Source organism: Natrix helvetica, assembly GCF_964273705.1.
Source record: "Natrix helvetica genome assembly, chromosome: 1".
In the NCBI taxonomy this organism is placed as follows: Eukaryota; Metazoa; Chordata; class Lepidosauria; order Squamata; family Natricidae; genus Natrix; species Natrix helvetica.
The window spans coordinates 352,451,668-352,479,616 of NC_138548.1; the positions used below are offsets into that span (position 1 = coordinate 352,451,668).

The 27,949-nt window shown below is 48.3% G+C and overlaps 1 protein-coding gene across 2 annotated transcripts; it reads right to left on the reverse strand.

Annotated features, from left to right (window-relative positions):
- Window positions 1-9,634: 9,634 nt before the first annotated feature.
- On the reverse strand, window positions 9,635-27,201 carry LOC309383161 (uncharacterized protein). Of its 2 annotated transcripts, XM_081935367.1 has the most exons (3): window positions 27,082-27,162; window positions 24,983-25,238; window positions 9,635-13,711 (listed from the first exon to the last, which is right to left on the reverse strand). In XM_081935367.1, exon 3 carries the CDS (start codon window positions 13,248-13,250, stop codon window positions 11,349-11,351), a length of 1,902 nt encoding a protein of 633 aa, XP_081791493.1. In that variant the 5' UTR covers window positions 13,251-13,711; window positions 24,983-25,238; window positions 27,082-27,162; the 3' UTR covers window positions 9,635-11,348. The 2 variants fall into 2 exon arrangements, with proteins under 2 accessions (XP_081791493.1, XP_081791492.1); XM_081935366.1 differs by lacking the exon at window positions 24,983-25,238 and having other exon boundaries at window positions 27,082-27,201.
- Between the last annotated feature and the right edge of the window lie 748 nt (window positions 27,202-27,949).

The window sequence follows — 27,949 nt, forward strand, 5'->3', positions numbered from 1 at the left end:
TCCAAAGCACCATTCTGGTACGGTGGCTGCTGCTTCCAGCAGACACCAGTACACACGTACTAGGGCGTACCTCCTGAAACCTACCATTGGTATTGCATTATAACCTGAATTGTATTACCGAAATGAACAAACCTCGAATTGTTTGGTGTCTTCTAAACTTCCCTTTTTCTTTTTCACCCAACACCTGGAAGCATGCGATCATCTTTTTCCCCAGACCTCAAACCATGTGGACAATGGTCCTGTCCACCATTAAAACCATCGTTCCAAGTAGCTTCCATGTTTCCAGTGTCTTTTTCCCCACTTGGAACTGAATCCAGGACATTTCTTCCAACAATTTGGGGACCCAGATGGGACTCCAAGCTAACCTAACCAATGGGAAGTAAGCCTCCCTTGCCAGCACAGACCCCATTGAGTCTGTGGGTAGATTTTCCTGGACCTTAGCCATTTGGAATTAGGTTTTAAAGGGGTTTTGAGTGTTGAGCTCAAATGCTGCTTGGAAAGATGGTTTTAATGGTGGACAGGACCACATGGTTTGAGGTCCTGGGGAAAAAAGTGATCACATGCTTCCAGATGTTGAAGAAAAAAAGGGGGAAAGGGGCTTGCTGAGAGTTCCTCAGTTTTTAAGACTCCCTGTTCGGCTCCATCTCTCTGTTTCCTGTTCCTGTGTAAGAAATGTATTCTGATTGGTTGTCAGACTCCCAGGGCCTTAGTCTTAGCTAACTTTGTAGGTTGTGTGTCTTTTGAGTCCTAAGCTTGGTTGAGTTCCCAGATGCCATGGGGTGAGTTTCTGTTGCAGATGGGTCTGCCTGAAGGAGGTAGATCTTTTAATGCTCAGGCTTTTAATGGCCCAATGACAAAGGTGAGGGGAGCTATTAAGAGTGAGTCTGTTTTCTGCCTAAAAACATGTTTCTCTAGCTCCTCATTGACAAAGGTGGGTTAACACACGAAAAGATATCTTTATGGAAAGTGAAAGTTATAAACAGGAAGCAGAGGGATTCAGAACAATTCTGTGACTGAGGCCAGACATGGAATATTGAATTGTTAGTACGGCTTTATACTGCTTTGGTAAGATCATGTGTGGAATACTGTGTCCAGGTTTGGTTACATAATACAAAAAGATATTGAGACTCTAGAACCGTGATGGTGAACCTATGGCACGTGTGCCACACTGAGCTATTTGTTAGTGCATGCAAGGCGTTGGCCTGTCAGCTCCAGCGTGCATGCGAGCGCTGGCCAGCTGACTTCAGCTTTCATTTTTGTCCGTTTTTCGCCTTCAGGAAGCTTGCCTGAAGCCTCCGGAGGGAGAAAAACGGCCCTATAGGCAACCAGAATTCCATTCCTGAACTTTCAGTTTGCCCGTAGGGCCGTTTTTCTCCCTCCGGAAGCCTCTAGAGCAGTGATGGCGAACCTATAGCACGCTTGCCACAGGTGGCACGCAGAGCCATTTGTCAGGACACGCAAGGTGCTGCCCTGTCAGCTGCCCAGTGCGCATCTGCGCGCTGGCCAGCTGAGTTCACCCTTTTTACAAGCCATTTTTTGCCCTCCCCAGGCTCCAGGGGCTTTATAGGATGTCAAACTTGATTTCATTGAGGTCCGCATCAGGGTTATGCTTGACCTTTGGGGGTGGCATGTCCAGAGTGAGCGTGGCCAGCTCAACATCACTCGTGTTGAGGGCACCTGTGCCAGCAAAAATGGGCTCCAGACTTCTTTTTTTTGGCTGTGACAGCCCCTGCAACCCTCTGGCAGTGAAAACGGAGCTCAAGCCGCCCACAGTCCTTCACTGTTTCCAGAGCAGCCCCGGGGGCAAGATCTAAACACCCTGCAGGCCAGATCCGGGCCCTGGGTCTTGAGTTTGACAACCTTGATCTATGGAGATTCTCAGTCATCCAGGTCATGGTTGTCCCAAAGGTGCTTTTTCAAGAGGCAACTGGACTTTCTTGTCTTTCCTTTGAAGACATTTTGCTTTTCATCCAAGAAGCTTCAGAGCTGAAGGAGCTTCTTGGATGAGAACAATTAATCAATGGAACAGCTTGCCTCCAGAAGCTATGGGTGTTCCATCACTGAAGGTTTTTAAGAGGAGATTGGACAGCTCTTTGTCTGGAATGGTGTAGTGTTCCCTACTTAAGCAGGGGATTGGACTCGAAGTCTTCCTATGTGCATTACAACTGTTATTCTCCCTAGTGGTAGAGGCAGCATCCAGATTGGGTTAACCTTCATCCAATTATATTGAGGACTGGGTCTTGTAATGTCTTTAAGCTCCGCCCCTGTTGCTAGGTAGACCCCAGCTTTGACTCAGTCCAGTTGTGAGGACAGCTGCGTTATCACGTTTCTCCGGCTCTTTGTCAAATTGACTGCTTGTGGAATTGGAAGTTTGGATTTCGAAAGCAGTGTTTATATCTGCTTCGTGACCAGTCAGCCCTAAGGTGCTTGCGGCCAGGCGTTTTTTGGTCGGAGCCTCTAAGCCCTGTCAGGGCACGCAGGCTGTCAGCATGACAGAGAAAGGAAGACATTGCTGAGAGGGCGAGCTCAACCCTCAACCTCACGCTGTGGATCTCTGCTGGCTTGGTGAGAGCTCGTTGCTGGTCAGTTTGCACCCATACACTGTGCTGGGAAACGCTCTGCCGCTCCTTAGCTAGTAGAGCGGTGAACTGCGGCTGCCTCCAAACAGACAAATTGACTTTTAATAATTGTTGAGACAGCTGCGGAGCGACCCAGAACACCTTTTTCTTGCAAATAGACTCCGACTAAGGCAGTTGTGAGGCAGAGAGAGGGAGCTTGCGGCAGTTGAGAAAAGGCGGGAATGCCATTTTGTTCAAACAGCTGTCAGAGGTTTCAAAATGGCGGCCGCCAGCACTCAGGCTCTCGAGACACAAATTGACAGGGCTTCTGAGCCACAAGTTCTCCCAGCAGGTGAGGTGGATTCAATGCCTCAACCAGCCCCTCAGCCCAGCACTTTGGAGAGCAGGGGTTCCAGCAGCAGCAGCAGCAGTAAAAAGAAGTCTGCAAAGGCAGACAGTGCAAAAAAGGCAAAAAAACCAGACAGCTCCTGTTATGAGAGGCAGAAGGAGCGGGCTTTGGATCGCTTGCACAAAAAGGCTGCCAGCAAAAAAACATCCTCTCCAAAATCTACAGACATGCCTCAGCAGCCCCAAGGGCAATACTCCCTGCTGCTTTCTCCTGGGGGCAGACAGAGCAGTGACAACCCCATTAACCCTGTCTTTCCTATAGATGTCTCCAACATATGGGGGTCATCCCAAACGATCCAGGGTCACATGTCTGGCTGTGGGATGGAGTTGCCTTCTGTAGTCCAGAGGCTGGACTCATTGCCTTCCACCTCAAACACCTTGGGACAGTCCCAGGATGGCTATGCTCCAATGATCCTGCCCAACTTTCAGGATATTATAGCTTCGGCCATATCTCAGAGCATCACGGCCAGCTTCCAGCAGCAACAGGCCCTGTCTCTCAGGCAGGCAGCTGCCTCAGCTATTGTACCATCTGCTCCAGCCCAGGTGACTATTCCTGCAGAGCCAGAGGTGTCTGACCAGGAGGAATTGGATCACTCCTCAGAGTCAGAGGAAGGAGAACTGAAAGAGGCTGAACTGTCTGAGGATGAAGGTAGAGACCCTTACCAGAAGCCCTTTTCTGGCCTTTTTCCTCCTGCCTTGTTCCTGTCTCTTCTGTACAAGGCCAAAGCAGCCTTCAAGTTGGGGCCTCAACCAGCAGCGACCACGCATCGTCCAACAACTGTGAGTGCAGAGTCCTTGTATTCCGAGCAGACACCCCCAACTGAGGCTGTCCCGATGCCCAAAATATTTGTTGACCTGATCCAGAGACAGTGGGCTGCTCCCACGTCCGGACCTAATCCATCAGCCAATGATAAGAGGTTCTTCAACGTGGCCAATGAATTATCCTAATTTTTGGCTGTCCCTCCTATTGACGCTCTGGTGATCGCACTCTACACCCCAGCACACATGCCAGGGGCCCCGGAGGACGTCCTTAAACCAGAGGAGAAGAAAGCTGATTTGACCGTGCAAAGGGGTCACCAGGCAGCGGCCTGGGCGGTGAAAGCCGCCACTACGGCTCCCTTCTTTACCTGCCCATGCTTGCTGTGGCTGCAGGAATTGCAACAGCGTATTCCTATATCCGACATAAGGGCCCACCAGGACATTGCTAAGCTGGTGGCGGCAATTCAGTTTGCGTCGGACGCTACACTGACCTCAGCCAGGTTCGCCGCCAGGTCCATGGCCTCCTCCGTGGCTACCCGGAGAATGCTGTGGCTTTGTCAGTGGCAAGCTGACGTTCGCCACAAATGGAAACTGGCCTCTGCCCCTTTCAAGGGGGGTTCTCTTTTCGGGGATGCCCTTGACCCGTACCTCATTGAGAACAAAGAGAAATGGAAGGTCCTTCCATCAGCCCCGAAAAAGGGCTTCAACTGCCCAGCACCATACCCCAGGCGCTCTTCCTTCCGTGGCCAGGACTCTGGTTCGTTCTATCGGGGCCAAGACTATGGTTCCTCCTTTCGGGGGGCAGACTATGGGGCCCAGGGTTATAAGCAACAGGGAGGCCTTGCCTCCAGGCAGAGGCCTCAGTCTGACCGCTATCAAAGGGGGAAATCTGCCAGGCGGCCCTTTCGAGGGGGGGTCGCTACTATCGTAGAACCTAGGCCCCCCGAATCCAGTTACCCCATCGGGGGACTGTTAGCGAAGTTTGCCCACGTTTGGGATGCTACCACTTCTGACGCTTGGGTGAGATCCACAGTTAGACAGGGCCTTGCCCTTGAGTTTATCTCCAACCCCCTAGTTCCTTCAGGGCCTGTCCCGTATCCACCAACCCAGCTCGCAGGTGCCTCATGTTGGAGGCGGTCCAACACCTCCTCGACATTTCCGCCATACAACCGGTACCGACTGAGGAATGCGGGCTGGGGTTTTATTCTATCCTTTTTGTTATTCCAAAGGCCTCGGGGGGCTGGAGAGTTATTTTGGATCTTAAACGATTAAACCAGTTTATTTGTTACAAACGTTTCAAAATGCATTTCTTACATTCCATTTTGGGGTCCATTAGGCAAGGGGATTTTTTGAGTTCCATTGACCTGACAGAGGCCTACCTCCACGTTCCCATTTTGCCACGTCATAGGCAGTTCCTACGTTTTGCTTACTTAGGGCAGCATTTTCAATACACTGCCCTCCCCTTTGGCCTATCTTCAGCCCCTCATGTATTTACTAAAATCCTAGCTGCATTGATCGCAGACCTCAGGGAGGTGCCTATTCAGCTTCAGGCCTACCTGGATGACATACTTATTCAGTCCTCCTCCCCTCGCCAGGCCCGAAGGGACCTCGCCTCCACTATCCAGGCTCTTCAGGCGCATGGATTTTCCATCAATGTTCCTAAGAGCCACCTACATCCATCCACCAGATTAGTGCACCTAGGTGCATTGATTGACACTGAAGTATGCAAGGTGTACCTATCCCAAGAAAGACAGGACAATATGAGAGCCCTAGCAGGTCAGGTGGCCGTGTCACACAGGTGCTCTTTGGCCTTGCTGTCTAAATTAATGGGTACCATGGTGTCGGCCATTGGGATTGTTCCATGGGCTCGTTTGCACTCACAGCACCTACAATGGTTCCTCTTACCTTTTCAGAGGAAGCTGTTGAGCTGTTCACTGGCCAAGGTTCAGGTCCCGGCGAAGGTCAAGCATTCGCTCAGTTGGTGGACGTCTCAGGCAATCACGGAAGGCCTGTGGTTCAAGGACCAGGAGTTCCTGACGGTTACAACGGATGCCAGTATCTTCGGCTGGGGGGCCACCCTCCAGACTCAGGTAGTGCAAGGCCAGTGGGACCAGTTGGACCGTACACACAACATCAACTGGCTAGAGTTGAGGGCGGTCCATCTGGCTCTCTGCCACTTCCTCCCTGGGGTGGCGGGGAAACATGTGCTTGTGCTTATGGACAATGTGTCGGCAAAGGCACATATCAACCGTCAGGGGGGCACCAAATCACGGCCTCTCATGGACGAAGCCATGAGGCTGGGCCTTTGGGCCGAGAAGAACTTACTGTCCCTCACCGCGGAACATATCTCGGGGGGACGACGACAATGTGCAGGCAGACTGGCTCAGCCGCGAGACACTGGACAATGCCGAGTGGCAACTGCACCCCTCAATATTTCGGGACATAGTGGACAGGTTTGGTATGCCGGAGGTGGATCTGTTCGCCACCCCTCTGAACAGCCAACTTCCAAGGTTTTTTTCCAGATACCCTGCACCTCGGGCGGAGGGGGTGGATGCTTTGCATTGTCCATGGCCCAGTGGCCTGCTTTACACCTTCCCACCCTTACCCCATTTACCCAGGGTTGTGTAGAAAATTCTGAGAGAGGGGGCTGAGGTGGTGTTGGTCGCACCACACTGGCCACGCAGGCCTTAGTTTGCCGACCCGCCGACACTTTGAGTAGGCAGGCCCTGGAGGATCCCTCGGGACAGGATCTCCCTCCGTCAGGGGTTGCTGGAACCTCTGGACCCTCAGTAGTTCCAGTTGACCGCCTGGTGTTTGAACGGGGCGTCCTGAGGGGTGACAATTTCTCTCCCAGGGTCATTGAAACAATTCAGGCCACTAGGCGGCCGTCCACAGACAGAATATACAACGCCACCTGGAGGGCTTTCTGTTCCTGGTGTGCGGGTAAGACTTTGGACCCTATTAGGGTCACAATACCGCAGCTACTGGAGCTCCTGCAGGATGGGTTGGATAAAGGGCTAGCACCAAACACCATCCGGAGGCAAGTGGCAGCCATTTCTTCAGTTTTGGCATGCGGGGGGGTCTCCTTTCCTGACTCAGCTGCCTATGGTACGCAGTTTTCTCAGAGGGGCATCCAACCTCAAGCCCCCTGCGGTCCATAGGGACCCTTCCTGGGACTTGACCAAGGTTCTTGACGCTTTGACCAGGGCTCCCTTTGAACCTCTGAGGGAGGTTTCGCTCAGGTTTCTGTCATTAAAGGTATCCTTTCTAGTGGCCATAACTTCAGCACGTCAGATTTCGGAGTTGCAGGCTCTTTCGTCCAGGAAGGAGCTGTGTATTTTTCATACAGACCAAGTGGTCTTACGCCTGGACCCCTCCTTTGTCCCCAAGGTGTGTTCCTGCTTCCATAGGACCCAGGAGGTTGTCTTACCCAACTTCTGTCCCCATCTGGTCCATCCTCTGGAACGCAAATGTCACACCTTGGACGTCAGGAGGGCTCTTAAAATGTACTTCAACGTACTGCTGCAACTCGGAAATCTGATGCTCTCTTTGTCTCCTTTCAACCCACTTCCCTGGGTAACAAGGTCTCTTCTCCTACCATTGGCAGGTGGTTAAAGGCCTGCATTTCCTTGGCCTACCAGTCTCAATCTCTCCCAGTGCCTGTCAGGATCACAGCGCATTCCACCAGAAGCGCTTCCACATCAGCTGCATGGGCGGCTCAGGCGTCCCTGCAGGAAATCTGTAGGGCGGCTACCTGGACTACACCCAATGCATTCATTAAACATTATAAAATGGATTCTTTCGCATCAGCAGAGGCGGCCTTTGGTCGCAGAGTGCTGCAGTCGGTGGTCGGGGCTGATGTTTCATTGTCACAGTCTTAGACCCACCCTGGGACAGTTACTGCTTGGGTACGTCCCAATCTGGATGCTGCCTCCACCACTACGGAGAAAGGGCGTTGATACTTACGTGAGATGCCTCTTCTCCTAGGGTGGAGGCAGCATCCAGCCCCTCCCTGTTTGGAGTGTGTTCTTACGTCATGATGGCGTGTTGAGGTTTTGATTTGACTGTTACCTGATTTTTAAAAAATACAATAAAAAGAAACAAAAGTTGCTGTGTGTCGTTGGTTCTCTCACAAGGTGGTCGGATGGCAATCCTATGGTATTGGCAGGTATGCGCAAAGGTTGGTCGGAATGTAAGTATGTTCCTTCTGTTAGGCGATAAAGCACGGGGTCTGTTATTTCTCTTCGTCAAAGCTGGGGTCTACCTAGCAACAGGGGCGGAGCTTAAAGACATTACAAGACCCAATCCTCAATATAATTGGATGAAGGTTAACCCAATCTGGATGCTACCTCCACCCTAGGAGAAGAGGAGTCTCAAGTAAGTACCAACGCCCTTTCTGTTAACTTGGAGGCAACTGACAATCAGAAAGGGGGGAATGTAATGCAACACTGAGAAGAAGCAGAATTGGCTGGATAGAAGTCTAAACCAAAACCATTCCACACAATATTTTATTCCAATAACTGAAGGCTGTTTGGAGCGCAACAAACCTGGCTATTGTGCTTTTAAGTCTATGTGTTTATGTATCATTTTCTCCAACTACATGTGGATTTTACTCCAATATCTTTTAGCTTCAGTACAAGTCCACCACATGTGGTAGTATGAGTCCGACGTCTGATGACATTTCCAGCATTTTTTCGATTTGTTCTTAGGCATTCTTCCTATTTTCGTTGGGGATAAGTGCCACCTATAAAACATCTTATACAAATTCTCTTTATATGCAATGGACATCGTCATTTTATAGTTTTGAGACCACAGTTTTAACCATTTCTCTAGGTCAATCTCATGCCCAAAATTTTCCTCCCAAGCTAACATAGTTTCTTTAACGTGTTCTTCCTGTAGCCTTCACCTCTAATAGGTAGCCATAAAGTTTTTTAATTACTTTTTCATCAGTACCTGTTAAAATGTTATCTAATTCATTCATTTTATCATAAAACCCCTCCATTTTTCAATCTTTGTTGTATGGACTAATGATGATGTAATGAATAATTGATACATACATGAATTGAAATATTCAATAACTACTCGGATTAACAATGGAAAACTATTTCTGGAGTTGAATATGTCACACTATAAGTATTGTATACTCTATGCATGATTAATATTAATGGTAACCTGAACAAATAATGCTCAATGATAGTGGTGTATTTAGTTATGTTTGATGGATAACCAGTGATCTTATTTCCAATTGTAAAAACTGATGCACAAAAGCTTGTAACCAAACGAACAAATGTTTGTTACTGAAATGAACAAACCTTGAATTCTTTGGTAAACTCAGCGTCTTGGCATTGCTATCATCCCTCCTGCTTCAAAAGATAACAAGAGGCACCTCCACACAAAAAAGATCACAGCAGGAGTTGCTAATAAATTTGAAGATCCTGTGCTCAAAAGCCACAACCCCCTTTTCTCTAGATATTACAACAGTATTTCCATGTCATAGTCAAAAACCTTTAAATCTTTGTGCTCTTCTCACTAGTCGAAACCTCCCTCCTATGTTCTCTGTTCTGTGCGTCACTGCGCTGTGTTTCTGAATTCACTGTTCTCCTTGCACTCAATTTTTGTGCATGTTAGGAAAAGATGGAACTCTGGAATCCTCTTTACCTCTCCTCTCCCATCACCTCATATTTGAGGAGCCACCATCACTAAGTGCTCCTATCTTTTTCCTTTGGAGGGAAAACTAATCAAGCAGAGAACCAGAACTTAGGACTAAGGAGAAATTTCCTGACACTTGGAGCAATTAACCAGTGGAACCACTTGCCTTCAGAAGTTCTGGGTGCTCCATCAATGGAGGTTTTTAAGAAGAGGCTGGACAGTTACTTATCTGGAATGGTATAAGGCAGGGGTCCTCAAACTTTTTTTTTTATAAAACAAAGTTTTATTGGTTTTTGAATATATAGGGAAAGGTAAGGGGATGTACAAAAATTTTGGCAGCTTCCACACTGGTGGTGGAGATCCCTCCAAGAAACTCACAGATTTAACAATCTTAAAAACAAAATATAAAAGAAAGCAGCAGAGCAAATCTTACTCTATATTATCAATCATGTGTTTCTACATTTTTATTTGTCACTTTCTAAAATATCACCAACTGCTATTGTTCCAAATACCTCTATTTTTGTGATCTGAGCCTTTTCGATATTGCTCCTTCTTCCCTGCCCCCAGAAGAGGCCTTCACGCCCCCCTCCCTCCCAGCTTGCGTCTTGCTGTCCTTTTCATTACTCCCACTAAATTCCTCCTCTGGGAGGGAAAGATTCTTTTTAATGAAGGCTTCCGCCTCCTGAACTGTGTTAATTCTAATCCTATTTCCCTCCCAGAAGACCAACATCCCCCTCTGGTAACAGCCATCTAAACCAGACCCCTTTATTATATAATTTTTTTGATAAGGAGGAATATTTCCTCCTTCTCTCTCTTATTTTTTGGGGATCTGTTTAAGAATGGTGATCTCTTCCCCTTTATATATCAATGGTCTCTCCCTTTGGGCCGCAAGCACCTCATCCCTTGTGGATCTCCTGACAAATTTAACATGTATCTCCCTTGGAACATTATGACTTCTGGCATATGCTGAGTTTATCCTATATACTAGATCCATATCCCACCATAATTGTTTTTTGTCTCTCTTAATGTAATCTGCTAAGATTGTACTCATAATATCTTTAAGACACAAACTTTTAAACAGGGGGCCAATTCACGGTCCCTCAGACTGGGGGACCAGCTGGGTGGGCATAGCTAGGTGGTCATCTGGGTGGGCGTGGCCAATTTAGCTGTCCATTTTGCCTTTGTCCTTGCTGTACTTGCCCTTCCCCTATTCTTCCACCAGCCCTGGATCATATGGCTATGAAAAGCATCCTGAAAAGCTTTTTTTAAAGCATTTTTAAAGACTTTTAAAGTACTACAAGCTGGCAGCTGCTCTTCAAGCCAGCAGCAGCCCCTCCCCTACTCACCATCGACCTAACTAACTAGAAGTACAGCTGGAGTGGATGCTCCCTGGAAGATAAGGCCAACGAGGGGCGGCACTGAATCCCATCACTCCATGGTCCGGATACTTTGCATTGGTGGGCTGTATCCGGCCCGCAGGCCGTAGTTTGAGGATCGATGGTACAGAGTCTTCTTCTTGAGCAGGGGGTTGAATTAGAAGATCTCCAAGATCCCTTCCAACTTTATTCTGTAATGTATTTTTTCGGATGTGTAGCAGATTTTTGGAACCTCAGAGAAACATTATGACTCCCACATTTTTTTAAAAAGACCTGCTGGCTGAGGAATTCTTGGGCTCAAAATGAGAAGGACACATGGGTAGAAGGTTGAAATTCTGTCTGGGCATTTCTATGATGTACAATGATCAGTATGCAAAAAAAAACATCCTAAAAGTCTTTTTTGCAGAATTGCGCTAGTTCTCTACCCGTGAATATCCATTAATTTCTGCTGATAGTGAGCTATGGGAAATTAGCCTTTATTAAATTTTCTTTTCTCCCTCATCTCTAATACTGAAGCACATTTGACTAACTGAACAAGGCCAGAAATTAAAGAGTTAACTTCTCAACCATATATTTATAGGCAGCTCAGAAATGAAATTCAAGCCTTCCCTACAGTCATCACCTTCTGCATCACATGGATTTTCTTGTGTGCAGCAAGGGAGGAATTTTGTGTGAAGCACCGTCCACACTCTGGACATTTGAAAGGTTTCTCCCCAATGTGTAAACTTACATGATTGATAAGTTTAGACCTAGTACTAAAATCTTTCCCACAATCCGGACACTCATATGGTTTCTCCCCTGTGTGAGTCCTCTGGTGTATCACCAGGGCATAATTCTGACTGAAACTTTTCCCACAGTCCAGACATTCATACGGTTTCTCCCCTGCGTGAATCCTTTGATGTTTAACAAGCTCAGAATTCTGAGTGAAGTTTTTCCCACATTCCAGACACTTGCATGGTTTTTCCTTTGTGTGACTCCTCTGGTCTATCAACAGGTGAGAATTCTGACGGAAACAATTCCCGCAATCCAGGCACTCATATGGTTTGTCCCCAGTGTGAATCCTATGGTGGCTCACCAGCTCGGAATTCCGACTGAAACTTTTCCCACAATCTGGACACTTGTATGGTTTCTCCCCAGTGTGGGTCCTCTTGTGTATCACCAGGTTGGAACTGCGACTGAAACCTTTGCCACAGTCTGTACACTCATATGGTTTCTCTCCTGTGTGTGTCCTCTGATGTACCACCAGTTCAGAATTGTGACTGAAACTTTTCCCACAATCCGGGCACTCATATGGTTTCTCCCCAGTGTGAATCCTATGGTGGCTCACCAAATGGGAATTGTGACTGAATCTTTTCCCACAATCCAGACACTCATATGGTTTCTCCCCTGTGTGGGTCCTCTGATGTTTCACCAGATCAGAATTGTGACTGAAACTTTTCCCACAATCCGGGCACTCATACGGTTTCTCCCCAGTGTGAATCCTACGGTGGCTCACCAGATGGGAATTGTGACTGAATCTTTTCCCACAATCCAGACACTCATATGGTTTCTCCCCTGTGTGCGTCCTCTGATGTATCACCAGATTGGAATTGTGACTGAAACTTTTCCCACAATCTGGGCACTCATACGGTTTCTCCCCAGTGTGAATCCTACGGTGGCTCACCAGATGGGAATTGTGACTGAATCTTTTCCCACAATCCAGACACTCATATGGTTTCTCCCCTGTGTGGATCCTCTGATGCATCACCAGACTGGAATTGTGACTAAAACGTTTCCCACAATCCAGACACTCATATGGTTTCTCTCCTGTGTGGGTCCTCTGATGTATCACCAAATTGGAATTGTCACTGAAACTTTTCCCACAATCCGGGCACTCATATGGTTTCTCCCCTGTGTGGATCCTCTGATGTTTCACCAGATCAGAATTGTGACTGAAATTTTTCCCACAATCTGGGCACTCATACGGTTTCTCCCCAGTGTGAATCCTACGGTGGCTCACCAGATGGGAATTGTGACTGAATCTTTTCCCACAATCCAAACACTCATATGGTTTCTCTCCTGTGTGGGTCCTCTGATGCATCACCAGACTGGAATTGTGACTGAAACTTTTCCCACAATCCGGGCACTCATACGGTTTCTCCCCAGTGTGAATCCTATGGTGGCTCACCAGATGGGAATTGTGACTGAATCTTTTCCCACAATCCAGACACTCATACGGTTTCTCCCCTGTGTGGGTCCTCTGATGTATCACCAGACTGGAATTGTGACTAAAACTTTTCCCACAATCCGGGCACTCATACGGTTTCTCCCCTGTGTGGGTCCTCTTGTGTATCACCAGAGAGGAATTGCTACTGTAACTTTTCCGACAATCCAGACACTCATATGGTTTCTCCCCTTTGTGGGTCCTCTGGTGTATCCTTAGGGTGGCCTGCTTTCTGAAGCTTTTGCCACAGTGATGGCACTGGGCAGACTTTTCTCCAGTTTGGATCCTCTTATGCATAATCAGCTATGATCTGAAATTTTTGCAGGGGTGTTTCCATCACTTACATTTTTCTATTCTCAAGGTCCGAAATATTTGTGATCCCTTCTTCGATGCTGCTTTTATTCCAGTTACTCTTTCTTCCTTCACATGATGAGGCTTGCATGTGACTGTCTACCCTATGGGCCTATCTAAGTGACCTCTTCTATTCTGGATTTCCAGATAATTTGGGATTTGGAAATGATCTTGACCTTTTCATGGAGTGTTTCAGTGAGTTTCACAGACTCAATTATTTCCAGCTGAAAATTCTCTTTCTGTTATTCTCTCTTTTGTCTCTCCCCTGTCTTGGGGAGAAGAAGAATTTTGTTGTTTTCTGGAGGAAGTGGGGAAAAAACTTTGATTGCTGGCCGGATTTGTTTTCGTTTTTAATGGTGCTTCTGATTCTCACTTGCTCAGGATGGTCTTCTGGACATCCTCTTCATCTAAAAGATTCACATAAAGTGGTGAGTTTAATTATTGTATATAAAAGGCTGCACAAGATGTGAAAACAGCAGGAATACTGTATTTTTCAGAATTTAAGATGCACCTTCTCCCCCCCGCAAAAAAAAAAAGTGAAAATCTGAGTGCATCTTATGCACTTTTTGGCCTCCGATACCCCATCCCCGCACATCCTGTTTTTCACAAAAATGGACATGCAGAGGATTTTGGAGGCGTTGTTTGCCCATTTTTGCCCCCCCCCCCCAGCAGCACTCTACAAGCCTCCCAAAGCCTATGCATTCCCTAGGTGTCTGCAAAATTTAAAGCAGCAATTTTGTTCATGAAAAGGTCGTTGGTACTTACCTGAGATGCCTCTTCTCCTAGGGTGGAGGCAGCATCCAGGCTGGGTTAACCTTCATCCAATCATATTGAGGACTGAGTCTGGTAACATTGTTAAGCTCCGCCCCTGTTGCTAGGTAGACACAGCTTTTTACGAAGAAAAACCCCAGACCCCGTGCGTCATCGTCAACAGTTGTAATATACCTGTACTCCGGACATCCAGTTGCACCCGTCTGCTATGCCATTAATCTCTTCTGATCATCCTTACCGCGTCATAACTAAGATGACAACCATTTAATTTTTTTTTATTCAACAGGTAAACAGCAAAATTAAAAAACAGTAACAAGCAAGGTATGACCCAGGATCAAGTCCCAATCAGGGAGGGGCTGGATGCTGTCTCCACCCTAGGAGAAGAGGCGTCTCAGGTAAATACCAATGCCCTTTCTCCCTAGTGGTGGAGGCAGCATCCAGGCTGGGACGTACCAGAGCAGTAATTGTCCCAGGGGGGGTCTAAGACTGTGGTAATGAAGCATCAGCCCCAACCACCAACTGCAGTACCCTGCGAACAAAGCCCGCCTCTGTTGATGCAAATGAATCCATCCTATAGTTCTTAATGAAGGCATTAGGCAGGGGTGGGGAACTGTGGCTCTTTTGCGACTTGTGGACTTCAACTCCCAGAATTCCTGAGGCAGCTGTGTTGGTTCTGGAATTCTGGGAGTTGAAGTCCACAAGTCGCAAAAGAGCCACAGTTCCCCACCCCTGGCATTAGGTGTAGCCCAGGTGGCAGCCCTACAGATTTCCTGTAGGGAAGCTTGAGCCACCCATGCCGCGGAGGTTGACACGCTTCTAGTGGAATGCGCAGTGATCCTAACTGGCACTTGTAGAGACTGAGACTGATATGCCAAAGAAATGCAGGCCTTCAACCACCTGCCTATGGTAGGGGAAGAGACCTTGTTACCTAGGGAAGTGGGCTGGAAGGACACAAAGAGACCGTCAGATTTTCTACTTGCAGATGTGCATTGTAAATAAATTTTGAGAGCCCTCCTGATGTCCAAGGTGTGCCATTTGCGTTCCAGTGGATGGACAGGATGGGGACAGAAGTTGGGAAGAATAATTTCCTGCGTTCTGTGGAAACAGGAACACACCTTGGGAACAAAGGAGGGATCCAGGCGTAAGACCACTCGGTCTGTATGGAAAATGCACAATTCTTTTCTGAACGAAATCCGACGCGCAGAAGTTATGGTAACCAGAAATGATACCTTTAATGTTAATAATCTGAGTGAAACCTCTCTCAGAGGTTCAAAGGGAGCCTTAGTCAAGGCGTCAAGTACCTTGGGTAAATCCCAGGAAGGATACCTATGGACCGCAGGAGGCTTGAGGTTGGACGCCCCTTTGAGAAAGCAGTGCACCGTGGGCAGCTGAGCCAGGGAAGGAGAACCCTCACATGTCAAAACGGAAGATGTGGCTGCCACTCGTCTCCGGATGGTATTTGGGGCTAGTCTCTTATCTAATCCATCCTACAGAAACTCTAGGAGTTGAGGGATTGTGACCCTGATAGGGTCCAAAGTCTTACCAGAGCACCAGGAACAGAAAGATTTCCAGGTGGCATCGTAAATTCTGTCTGTGGATGGCCACCTAGTGGCCTGAATCATCTTGATGACCCTGGAGGAGAAATTGTCCCCCCCCCTAGGACGCCTCGCTCAAACGCCAGGCAGTCAACTGGATCCACTGAGGATCTGGGTGTTCCAGTGACCCCTGACGGAGGGAGATCCTGTCCCGAGGGATCCTCCAGGGTCTGTCCACCGAAAGTGTCCGCAGGTCGGTGAACCAAGTCCTGCGTGGCCAGTGTGGGGCGACCAACACAACCTCGGCCTTTTCTCCTAGAATTTTCTGTATTACTCTGGGCAGGAGAGGCAGAGGTGGAAAGGTGTATAGAAGGCCAGGAGGCCATCGGCATCTCAAGGCATCCACCCCCTCTGACCGATGTGCTGGGTACTGAGTGAAAAACCTCGGAAGCTGACTGTTGTGTGGGTTGGCGAATAGATCTATTACCGGCATGCGAAATCTGTCCACTATGGCCTGAAAGATCGAGGGGTGCAGTTGCCACTCGGCATTGTCCAGAATCTGCGGCTAAGCCAATCTGCCTGCACATTCGCCACCTCAGAGATATGTTCCGCGGTGAGAGAGAGTAAGTTCTTCTCGGCCCAAAGACCCAGCCTCACGGCTTCGTCCATGAGTGAGCGTGCTTTGGTGCCCCCTTGTTGTTTGATGTGTGCCTTTGCAGACACATTGTCCGTTAGCACAAGCACATGTTTTCCCGCCACCCCTGGGAGGAATTGGCGTAAAGCCAGATGGACCATCCTCAACTCTAGCCAGTTTATATTGTGTGCACGGTCCACCTGGTCCCGCTGGCCTTGTGCTACCTGTTGTCTGAAGGGTGGCACCCCAGCCGAAAAGGCTGGCATCTGTTGTGACAGTCAAAAAATCTTGGTCCTTGTAAAGAAGACCCTTCGTGATGGCCTGAGACGTTCACCACCTGAGGGAACAGTTGACCTCTGCCGGGACATGCACCTTGGTCAGGGAACAGCTCAAGAGCTTCCTCTAAAAAGGTAAGAGGAACCATTAGAGGCGTTGTGAATGTAAACGAGCCCACGGAACAATCCCGATGGCCGACACCATGGTCCCCAGCAATTTAGATAGTGAAGCCAAGGAGCACCTGTGTGACCTGGCCATCTGACCTGCCAAGGCCCTAAGATTGTCCTGCCTCTCGCGAGACAAGTACATTCTGCATTCATCTGTGTCGATCAACTCTCCCAAGTGCACTAATCTGGTAGACGGATGGAGATGGCTCTTGGGAACACTAATCGAAAACCCATGCTCCTGAAGAGCCTGGATGGTAGATGCAAGATCCCTACGTGCCTGACTAGGGGATGAAGATTGGATGAGTATATCATCCAGATAAGCCTAAAGTCTAATGGGCACTTCCCTGAGAGCTGCGACCAAGGCAGCTAGGACCTTTGTAAATACACGTGGAGCCGAAGACAGCCCAAAGGGGAGGGCAGTGTATTGGAAATGCTGCCCTAAATATGAAAAACGCAGAAACTGTCTATGCTGGGGCAAAACAGGAACGTGGAGGTATGCCTCCGTTAGGTCAATCGAACTTAGAAAATCCCCCTGTCTGATGGATCCCAAAATGGAATGCAAAGAACGCTTGTAACAAATGAAGTTGTTTAATTTTTTAAGATCCAAAATTACTCTCCAGCTCCCCAAGGCCTTTGGTATCACAAAAAGGATAGAATAAAACCCCAGCCTGCATTCCTCTGCTGGTACTGGTTGTATGGCCCTAATGTCGAGGAGTTGTTGGACTGCCTCTAGCATGAGGCGCCTGCAAGCTGGGTTGGAGGAGACTGGGCAGGCCCTGAAGGAACTAGGGGGGTTGGAGATAAACTCAAGGGCAAGCCCTTGCCTAACAGTAGACCTAACCCAAGCGTTGGAGGTGGTAGCGTCCCAAACGTCAGCAAACATAGCTAGCCTACCTCCAAGGGGATAACGCGCCCCCCCTCCTCGAAAGGGACACCTGGAAGATTTTCCCTGCTGAAAGCGGTCAGGCTGGGGGTTTTGTCTGGAAGCATAGCTTCCCTGCTGCCTATATCCCTGGCCCCCATAGTCCGCCCCCCGAAAGAAGGAAGCATAGTCCTGGTTCCAAAAGGACGAACCAAGGTCCTGGCCTCGAAAGGAAGAACGCCTGGAATATGGCGACGGACGGTTGAAGCCCTTCTTGGGAGCTGAAGGAAAGACCTTCCTCTTCTCTTTATTTTCCACGAAGTATGGATCCGGGGCATCTCCAAAAAGAAAACCTCCCTTGAAAGGAGCGGAGGCTAACTTCTACTTGTGGCGAGCATCGGCTTGCCACTACCGAAGCCACAGCAGTCTACGGGAAGCCACGGAGGCGGCCATGGCTCTGGCAATGAACCTGGCGGACGTCAATATAGCATCCGACACAAACTGAACCGCCGCCACCAGTTTGGCAATGTCTTGGTGGGCCCTTATGTCTGAGATAGGAACTCGCTGTTGTAGTTCCTGTCGCCATAGCAGACATGGCCGGGTGAAGAAGGAGGCTGTAGTGGCAGCCTTGACTGCCCAAGCTGCCGCCTGATGACCTCTTTGTAGAGTTAGGTCTGCTTTCTTCTTCTCCGGTTTAAGGACGTCCTCCGGAGCCCCTGGCATGTGAGCTGGTGTGTAGAGGGCAATCACCGGAGCATCTATCGGGGGTGATTGAGGCATTAAAGACCCCTCTCCTGGTAGTGTGACTTGTGCCTCCTCAGCACTCTCTGCCACTGTATTGAGAGCTTGTGTAATGGCGGCCGCCATTTTGTGTGCCACTGACAGACGTTTGAAAAAATGGCGATTCGCGCCTTTTTACAACTGCCGCGATGAAGGGGTCTGAGGAATGTCTCTTCGCCGCGCCCCTTCTGAATCAACAGTGTTTTTAAAGTTTCTGTCCTTCTGGGTTGCTCTGCGGCCATCAGACAATTTTTTAAAAATAATTTTGTCTTTAAATTAATAGCAGCCGCGGTTCGCCGCTCAACTGTTAACAGGAGCGTTGGAGCGTTTCCCAGCTGTTCTCTCAGCCAGCCAAACAATAAAACAGAGAAATGGCAACGCAGCGAATGACCTTCGTTGGAAACAAAAAGGGAGCTCCCTCTGAGCCCTCAGAAGACAAGTGGTGCGAAGCGAGGTGGTAAATAGTCATCCTCACAGTAATGGCCACCCTTGCCACAATGCTAGCCTACGTGCCCTGACAGGGCTTAGAGGCTCCGACCACCAATGTCTGGCCCTGCAAGGACCTTAGTGCTGTAGGGTCGTTGGAATTAGCCTTATTTCCTTTCAGAAATCAGTCCAGTACTCACAATTGACAGTTTAGCAATCAACCAATTAGCTCAAAAAGACCGGAGAGAAGCGATGACGCAGCCGTCCTCATCGAGTGGACTGAGTCGAAAGCTGGGTCTACCTAGTAACAGGGGCGGAGCTTAACAATGTTATCAGACTCAGTCCTCAATATGATTGGATGAAGGTTAACCCAGCCTGGATGCTGCCGCCACCACTAGGGAGAATGCCTCAGTTTCCAAGAAAAAAAGATGTACAGAAAAATCACAAGGAGCGAACCCTAAGATGGGTTGGGATTTAAATTTCCCAACCAGTTGAAAATTGCAGGCACCAGTTTTAAACTTGCAGCACTAGGTGAATAAAATTTGGGGCGGGAAGATACTGTATTTTTCGGAGTATAAGACGCACCAAGATTTTGAAGAGGCAAATTTTTTTTAAAAAGGTTTTGCACTCTGCAAACCTCCCAAAAACGGGCCCGTTTTTTTTTTCAAAAAAAGGGCATGGATAGCCTTTAGGAGGCTTGCAGAGTGTTCCTGGGGAGTGCCCCCCCTCCAAAATGAGCAAAAAACCCAAAAGTCTTTGTATATCAGTTCTTATTTTTTTTAAAAAAGGAATATATTTCTTTTTTGGTCAGACAAAGAATGACAACACATAACACATAGAACCTTCTTCAATCACGTACAGCATGTCATTTGGTTGTAAAGTTTTGTGCATTACTTCTATAGTCCTCACTTTCAAATGTATGTAAGATCACAAATTATCAACTCATTTCAACCAAATTCTCATATTGAATGACCGGCGCCCGCCTGGGGGCCCCCCGCCCACGCCATGTCCACTGCCGCCGCCACTGCCGCCCCAGTGATGCCCCTCCCGCCCATGCGGCTCTCGCGCCTACAGGAGAGGAGGGAGCTGCGGCACCTCAGCGACCACCTGGCCCTCTACATCGAGTGGGTGCGCGCGATGGAGCTGGAGAACGACCGGCTGCTACAGGGACTGAGGACTGTTTATATTCTAGGGCAGACCTGATTTTACTGCGGGAGTCCCCCCTCTCGCAGGTCTGGCCCTCCGCCCTTAAGAGGGCCCACCTTGATGAGGGATATATTAATCCAGAGAGGTGGGCGAGGCGCAATCTTAGGGGGTTTTTAGTTAAATGTTTTATTCGTTTTTTAGGGGCTTCCAGGGTGGGGGGAGGGGCTAGTCAGACTGAGGGAGGGACCAATGCCAAGCTGGCGGGTGGAGTTAATAAGGAAGTGAGCGGAGCCATTAAGGGGGGGGAGTAGTGATATTCCAGAAGAGGGTCTTTTTATTCCAACGGTCGTAGGGAGGGGCAGGTGCGAGGGTAGCCAGAGATCTTATCGCCGGTTGGGAGACCAAGGCCAAGGTCGTTGGGTACAGCCGGTCATATGTCCCAACCCCCGCAATCTAGGTGGTCAGGCCCTACAGAGCCAGGGCCTGAGACTGATGCTATGCAATGCCAGGTCCGTTGTCAACAAAGCCCCCCTCATTAACGACTTGGTGTCGGAGGGGGAGCCGGACCTGGCAGGAATCACGGAGACCTGGCTGGGCCACGAGGGAGGTCTCCCTCTCGTGGAAATGTGCCCGCCAGGTTACTGCACATTTCATCAGTCACGGGCACTAGGCAGGGGTGGTGGGGTAGCGGTCATTGTGAGGGAAGGTCTCGAGCCGAGAGAGACCACTGTGCCACAGATAACCGGTTGTGAGTCCCTATGCGTGAAATGGGGCCCAGGGAGACAGCTGGGCTTGCTGATTGTATACCTGGCTCCTCACTATGCATCAGCAGCCCTGCCCGAGCTCCTCGAGGTGATCGCCGAGATGGCAGTTGAGACCCCCAGGCTGTTGGTCATGGGGGACTTTAACTTGCCATCGGTAGGGGAGACATCCGAGGTAGATCGGGAGTTCATGGCTTCCATGACAGCCATGGACCTGACCCAGATAATTCAGGGCCCCACACACGAGGGAGGTCACACACTGGATCTTATCTTTGTCTCTGGCCAGTGGAGGAGTGATCTGGGAGTAGGGGATTTAGTTATTACACCCCTGTCATGGTCAGACCACTCACTTCTCCGGCTCGACTTCCCAGCCGTTACTCCCCATCGCGGGGAGGCGGAACCGGAATGTCCAAGATGGTTCCGCCTCAGATGCCTGATGGAACCTCATAGGTTCCAGACGGAGCTTGGGCCATTTCCTGTAGCCCTGACCCGCACCCGGATGGAGGACCTAGTGGCTGCATGGAATAGTGCGGCCACTGGGGCCTTGGACCGGGTTGCGCCTTTGCGGCTTCTCTTGCGGCAGCGAACCACCCAGGCCCCTTGGTTTACGAAGGAGCTGAGGGTGATGAAGCGCTGCAAGAGACGCCTAGAGAGCAGATGGAGATCGTCACACTCTGAACCTGACCGATCACAGGTGAGAGCCCATTTACGGACTTGCCTTGTGGCGTTAAGAGTGGCCAAGCGTCAGTATTGTGCCACCCTTATTGCGTCCGCAGATAACTGCCCTGCCACCCTGTTTGGGGTAACCCGCTCCCTCCTTCAACAGAGGCTGCGGGAAGCCCCTTTGCACGGTTGAGCAGAGGAATTTGGGGAGTATCTGCAGGACAAAATCGCTCAGATTTGAAGTGAGTTGGTCTCTACTAGTGGTCTAGAAGGGACGTCGGAGGTGGGTCTTGAGGCTCCACTCTGGGAGGAGTTTGACTCTGTTACTTCCGACGATATGGACAGGCTGCCTAGGCGACTGCGAGCCACCACATGTTTACTGGACCCGTCTCCCTCCTGGCTTGTACTGGCATCCTGGGAGGTCACACGAGGCTGGCTCCAGGAGTTAGTTAACGCTTCTTTGAGTGAGGGGTTCTTGCCGGCCATCCTGAAAGAGGCGGTGGTGAGGCCCCTACTCAAGAAGCCTTCCCTGGACCCAGCTGTGTTAGCCAACTACCGTCCCGTCTCCAACCTTTGCTTTCTGGCAAAGGTTGTAGAGAGTGTGGTGGCACAACAGTTTCCATGCCACCTGGAGGAAACTGATTATCTGGACCCGCACCAGTCCGGTTTCCGGCCCGGCCACAGCACGGAGACGACATTGGTCGCGTTGGTGGATGATCTCTGGAGGGCCAGAGATGGGGGTTGCTCCTCCATCCTGGTCCTACTAGACCTCTCGGCGGCTTTTGATACCATCGACCATGGTATCCTATTGCATCAACTGGAGGGGCTGGGGGTGAGGGGCACCGTTCTGCGGTGGTTCTCCTCCTACCTCTCTGGCCGAGTGCAATTTGTATTGGCAGGGGGGGCAGAGGTCGACCTCAAGGCTGCTCACTTGTGGGGTGCCACAGGGGTCGGTCCTCTCGCCTCTCCTGTTCAATGCATATATGAAGCCGCTGGGCGAGATCATTCGTGGGTTCGGGGTAGATTACCATCTGTACGCGGATGATACCCAGCTGTACATCTCTACCCCGAACCACTCCAACGATGCCGTCAAAGTGATGTCCCAGTGTCTGGAAGCCGTACGGATCTGGATGGGAAGTAACAGACTCAGGCTCAACCCGTCCAAGACGGAGTGGCTGTGGCTACCGGCACCCCGGTTCAACCAGCTGATTCCATCACTGGCCATTGGGGGCGAACATCTGGCCCCCGTGGTTCGGGTACGCAATTTGGGCATCCTCCTAGATGCCCGGCTGTCAATGGATGACCATGTGACAGCCGTGGCAAGGGGGGCGTTTCACCAGGTTCGCCTGGTGCGCCAATTGCGTCCCCTATTGGACCGGAATGCCCTTCGCACAGTCACCCATGCGCTTGTGACGTCCCGGCTGGACTACTGTAACACTCTCTACATGGGGCTCCCCTTGAGATGCACCCGAAGACTGCAGTTGGTTCAGAATGCGGCCACGCGGGCAGTCTCGGAGTCGCTAGATACTCCCACGTAACACCTCTCCTGCGCGGGCTGCACTGGCTACCTGTAGCTTTTCGGGTGCGTTTCAAGGTGCTGATTATCATCTTCAAAGCGCTTCATGGCACAGGGCCTAGTTATTTGCGGGATCGTATCCTGCCCCACACATCCCTTCGGCCGATTCGCTCATACAGAGAGGGACTCCTCCGGGTGCCGTCCACTAGGCTGTGCCAGCGGGCGACGCCCAGGGGAAGGGCCTTCTCTGTGATGGGCCCGACCCTCTGGAATGACCTTCCCCCTGATATTAGAACAACCAAGGACCTCCGCTCCTTCCGTAAGAAGCTCAAAACCCACCTGTTTAATCTAGCCGGCTTGGCCTAATTCCAGCTCTCCCACCCCAGTCTGTGTTTTTAAATTTTGGTCTTAGGCTTAGTTTTTAATTTTTATAAATTTGTACAGGGGTTTAAAGTTTAATTCGTTTTTAACTATATTTATGATTATTTGTAAGGTTTTTTTAATTTGGTACCTGTACACCGCCCCGAGTCCCTTCGGGGAGAGGGGGCGGTCTAGAAATCAAATCAAATAAATAAATAAAATAAATATCATCAATCCAGTATATTATGTAAAAATTATTATAATTATTAAACATTCATTTGACTATAAATTGCTTTTACATCCTTTTGTATAAAATATCCTAAGTTTAAAGTAAAACTATATAATAGCATTCCATTAAATCCTCCTAAAATCATCCAATAACATTTCATCTTTCTAACATATTCTAAAAAAAAATTGATTATATTTAATAACACTTTTAAATCTCTCATAGTCCTCATTTGCAGTTTGTATAAAATTTCATATCCTCAAACTAGTACCAATATATGTATTATTATCAATATTACTAATTTATATGACTATATATAATACTCTAAATTTAACTAAGTTTGACTTAATTTTTATTGTAAACTTTCACTACGTCAACCTGTGTCCTTCCAGTAGTAGTTAAATTTTATATCTTGTGTCATTTGTGGAATTAATATTTTGGTTGTTTTCTTGGTAGGTCTTTTAAGGACTTCTTTTCGCAGCTTGTTGCTCATTGTATATCTTATGAACACTTGAAATCCTCCATCTGTTCCTTTCATCAACTTATCTTTGGTTATCCCCGATGTTTCAGTCAAGATTTTACTCCTTACTTCCATCAAATTTTCTCCTTTCTTCTTCTTCTGTACTTTGAGGTCTGAAGTAGTGTTCCAGTCCACCTTTCTCCCCTTTCCATAGTCCACACTTACTATTTCCAACCACGCTCAGTATGCTGTCAGGATCAACAATTTCTTTGTCTCTTTGTTCCTTTTTTCCTTCAATTTTTAGGACCCTGTCCTCAACTTTCTTCCTTTGATCCTCAATTTTTTCCATCTCTTCTTGCTGTTCTTTGTTCTGCATTACCCATTCTCATCTCAAATTTATCTGTTATTACTAGTATTTTTTGAATTTTAAAAATAATCATTTGCAATATTAATGTTTCTTTTTCATGTTGAGCCATCCTTCCAACTTATAAACACTGCCACTATGGCATTCAAGGCTTTTAGTTATATTCCAAACAAATTCATTATAGTCTTTCAAGTCCTGGCTTTAACTTCACTGCAGTCCAGCTATTAATAGAAGCTCCAAAAGAGCACCTGTGTAAACAATTCGTGCTCTTTCCATTATCACTCTCAATCAACAAACTCAACGGCTTTGAAATGTAACTCCAATGATCAAAGAGAAAAAAAGGAAAAAAACAAAGTTTCCAAGCCTCCAGCCTTAAAGTGGCAGTGTTACTTTTCTCTCTCTCTGCTGTTACAGCCCTCTTTAAATAGCAGATTTAAGGAGAAAAATTCTTAATAAAAAAACCAATCCAATCAAACTTTGTAAGAGAACAAAAAAAGGAAATTTTTAATCCACAAGTAAACAATAAAAAGTAGAAGAAAAACTGAGCCTTCCAATTTAAAAAATAGGAAACGTTTGCAGAACTTCCATTCGTAAAAAGAGAAATTAAAAAAAGGATAACACACTAACTTTCACGTGGCTTAAATTTGCCGCTTGTTTTCTTTTATCTTCAATTTTAATTTAGTTTTAATTTTCTTTGGATAATCTCTTTTCTAATAATAAAATTTCCTTACCAGTCCGACACACTATTCTCTTCTGTATTCTTTCCGTTCTGGAGCTGTCCCAACTTCAGCAGCTTCAGGGCTGGATTTCTGTCATTAGCAAAAAGAGCTTCTCCAGGGTCGATCAGGGAATTTGCGGTGTCCCTGAGATCAGCAGGACCTACTCTTCTCTATCACCATCTCTTTGTGACAGTTTAGGTCCGAAAGGAACATCCAGTGGCAGAACTATCGTATTGTTGCAATGTCAGTTCACACTCCTTTCTGCCTCCTTTTTGAGGGAAAAAGGTGTGTCTTATACTCCAAAAAATATGGTATACGTAGCAGCTGAATGTGTTTCAGTCTGGCTTCTTCTCTGCTCTGCTTCTTCACTGAGGAGCAAACCACATAGCCCTACTTGCTCCCAGCCTTGATCTCTGATCTTTTCTCAGTTCTAGCTACTGCATGGACTCTAGAAAGAGAACAAGGCACAAGGCCAACCGCATGGCACGCTCTGCCATACATCAACAACATTTCAGAATGCTGTAGAACGCAGCTTCCGAGATGCCCACTGTTTGCCCAGAGGCTACCGTACGAGGACAAATTATACATTGTAAAGATCGCTTGGAGGTGGGAGATACTTCTAATGTAATCTACCAGATCCCCTGCACGGATTGCCCCTGTGACTATGTAGGACAGACAGGGAGGAAGCTGAACACCAAATTGTAAGAACACAGGCCAGTGGTCAGATGAGGAGACCCGAACTGATTGGTAGCTTCACCCTGCAATGATCAAGGGCAGAGATTCAGTTTTGTCACTACTAAGTTGTTGGATGAGCAGGCACAAAAACAGCCAGGGAAGCCTTTGAGAATACCACTTTATAATGCCTTGGTGAGGCCACACTTGGAATACTGCATTCAGTTCTGGTCGCCACGATGTAAAAAAGATGTGGAGACTCTAGAAAGAGTGCAGAGAAGAGCAACAAAGATGATTAGGGGACTGGAGACTAAAACATATGAAGAACGGTTGCAGGAACTGGGTATGTCTAGCTTAAGAGAAAGAAGGACTAGGGGAGACATGATAGCAGTGTTCCAATATCTCAGGGGTTGCCACAAAGAAGAGGGAGTCAAACTATTCTCCAAAGCACCTGAGGGCAGAACAAGAAGCAATGGGTGGAAACTAATCAAGGAGAGAAGCAACTTAGAACTGAGGAGAAATTACCTGACAGTTAGAACAATTAATCAGTGGAACAGAAAATGCCTCCAGAAATTGTGAATGCCCCAACACTGGAAGTCTTTAAGAAGATGTTGGATAGCCATTTGTCTGAATCGGTATAGGGTTTCCTGCCTAGGCAGGGGGTTGGACTAGAAGACCTCCAAAGTCCCTTCCAACTCTACTATTGTATAGAAACGGGGCCTTTGTCAGTCAACAGGAGTGCTGATTTACCATCAGCCTATCAAGTACTTAGAAGGTAAAGGGCTGGGCAGCACAAGCAAAGGACAGCCAACTACTCAAAAACCAGCACAATCAACATCTAAAATGCCTACTTCCACACCAAATGGATTTCCAGAGGGGAAAAAATTGCAGAACCAGGAGCACAACTCAGGTGATCCTGAGGACAGAGATAAACCTCCAAGGGCTTCAAGGACCCTCTAAAAGGATGCAAACGACCAGCTGTCTGTCTGCAAGGAATATAAATCCTTCCGTTCCCCATCATCCTGTCAGAGCTAAAGAAGCTTCTTGAATGAGAAATGAAACGTCTTCAATAAGGAAAGAAAACCCCAAGAAAGTCCAGCGGCCTCTTGAAGAAAACACCTTTGGGACAACTATGCCCTGGATGGCTGAGAATCTCTGCAGGCTTGGAGGGAGGATTTTAAGGGGGTCGGTGGAGCCGATCGCAGAAGCAGCAACCAAGCAGCGGGGCAGCACCGTGCACGGAGCAGAAAACCTTGCGAGCAAAAACCGGAGACTCCGATGGGGAGAGGGCGCAGCTGGCAAAAGCCCCCCTCTTTGCTCCCTCCCCCAAGGAATCCCCCCTCCCCTTCCCTCACCTGGGGATCCCCCCTCCTCCTCCACCTGAGCCCCCCCTCCCTCGCTCGGGGTCCAGCTGCCCTCTTGCCAGCCTCTTTGCTCACCTGGCGCCCCTCCCCGCGAGGGCATCTCCGCAGTCCTGGCGTAGCAAACGGCGGGAGACGGGGGTGGGTGGGAGAAGAGGCGGAAGGGGCAGGAAACTGGGATCCCAGCCCCCGTTTGCCCCTTTCCTGCCTCCTCTCTAGGCGCAAAGGAAAAAAAACTCTCTGCTTTTAACCCCTTCGCTGAAGACCGGGAGGAGAGGGGGCGGGACCGAGCAATCCCAAAATCCACAGCCCGGGTGAAGGCAGGATCGCTCGCGTCACCCAGAGGGAAAAGCCGAACGCTCAAAGCAAGCACCGAGACGGAAAGGGAAAGTTGCATCTGCTTATCTGCATCTACAGGGGGAAATTAGGAATTCAGCCCTGTTGAACATAGAAAGGGATAAGGATAGAATAGGAATTAGATTAGGAATTGGAAATAGAATACAATAGGAATTAGAATAGGAATGAATAGAAATAGAAATAGAGAACTAGAAATGAATAGAATAGAATAGGAATTAGAATAGAATAGGAATTAGAATAGAATAGGAATTAGAATAGGAATGAATAGAAAGAGGAATAGAAATAGAGAGCTAGAAATGAAATGAATAGAATAGGAGAATAGAATAGAAAAGCTGTGACTATCCCACAGATGTGATAGGACTACAACATCCATCACCTTCTGGCCCTGCCTTTGCTGACTGGAATGCTGGGATTCACTCAATATCTATACAGTATATCAGGAAGAGTCTGGGAGCAGCTTTTCTGTCTTAGATAGGAGGAAGGGAATGGAGATTTTGCTGCATCCTTTCCCTGGAGTGGGGAAGGAGTGGAGATTGTGCAGTATCCTTTCCCTGGAGTGGGGAAGGAAAGGACATTTTGCAGTATCCTT

Coding starts and splice junctions, on each gene's coding strand:
- LOC309383161 (XM_081935366.1), bottom strand. CDS start 13,250: ATGCATAAGAGGATCCAAACTGGAGAAAAGTCTGCCCAGTGCCATCAC.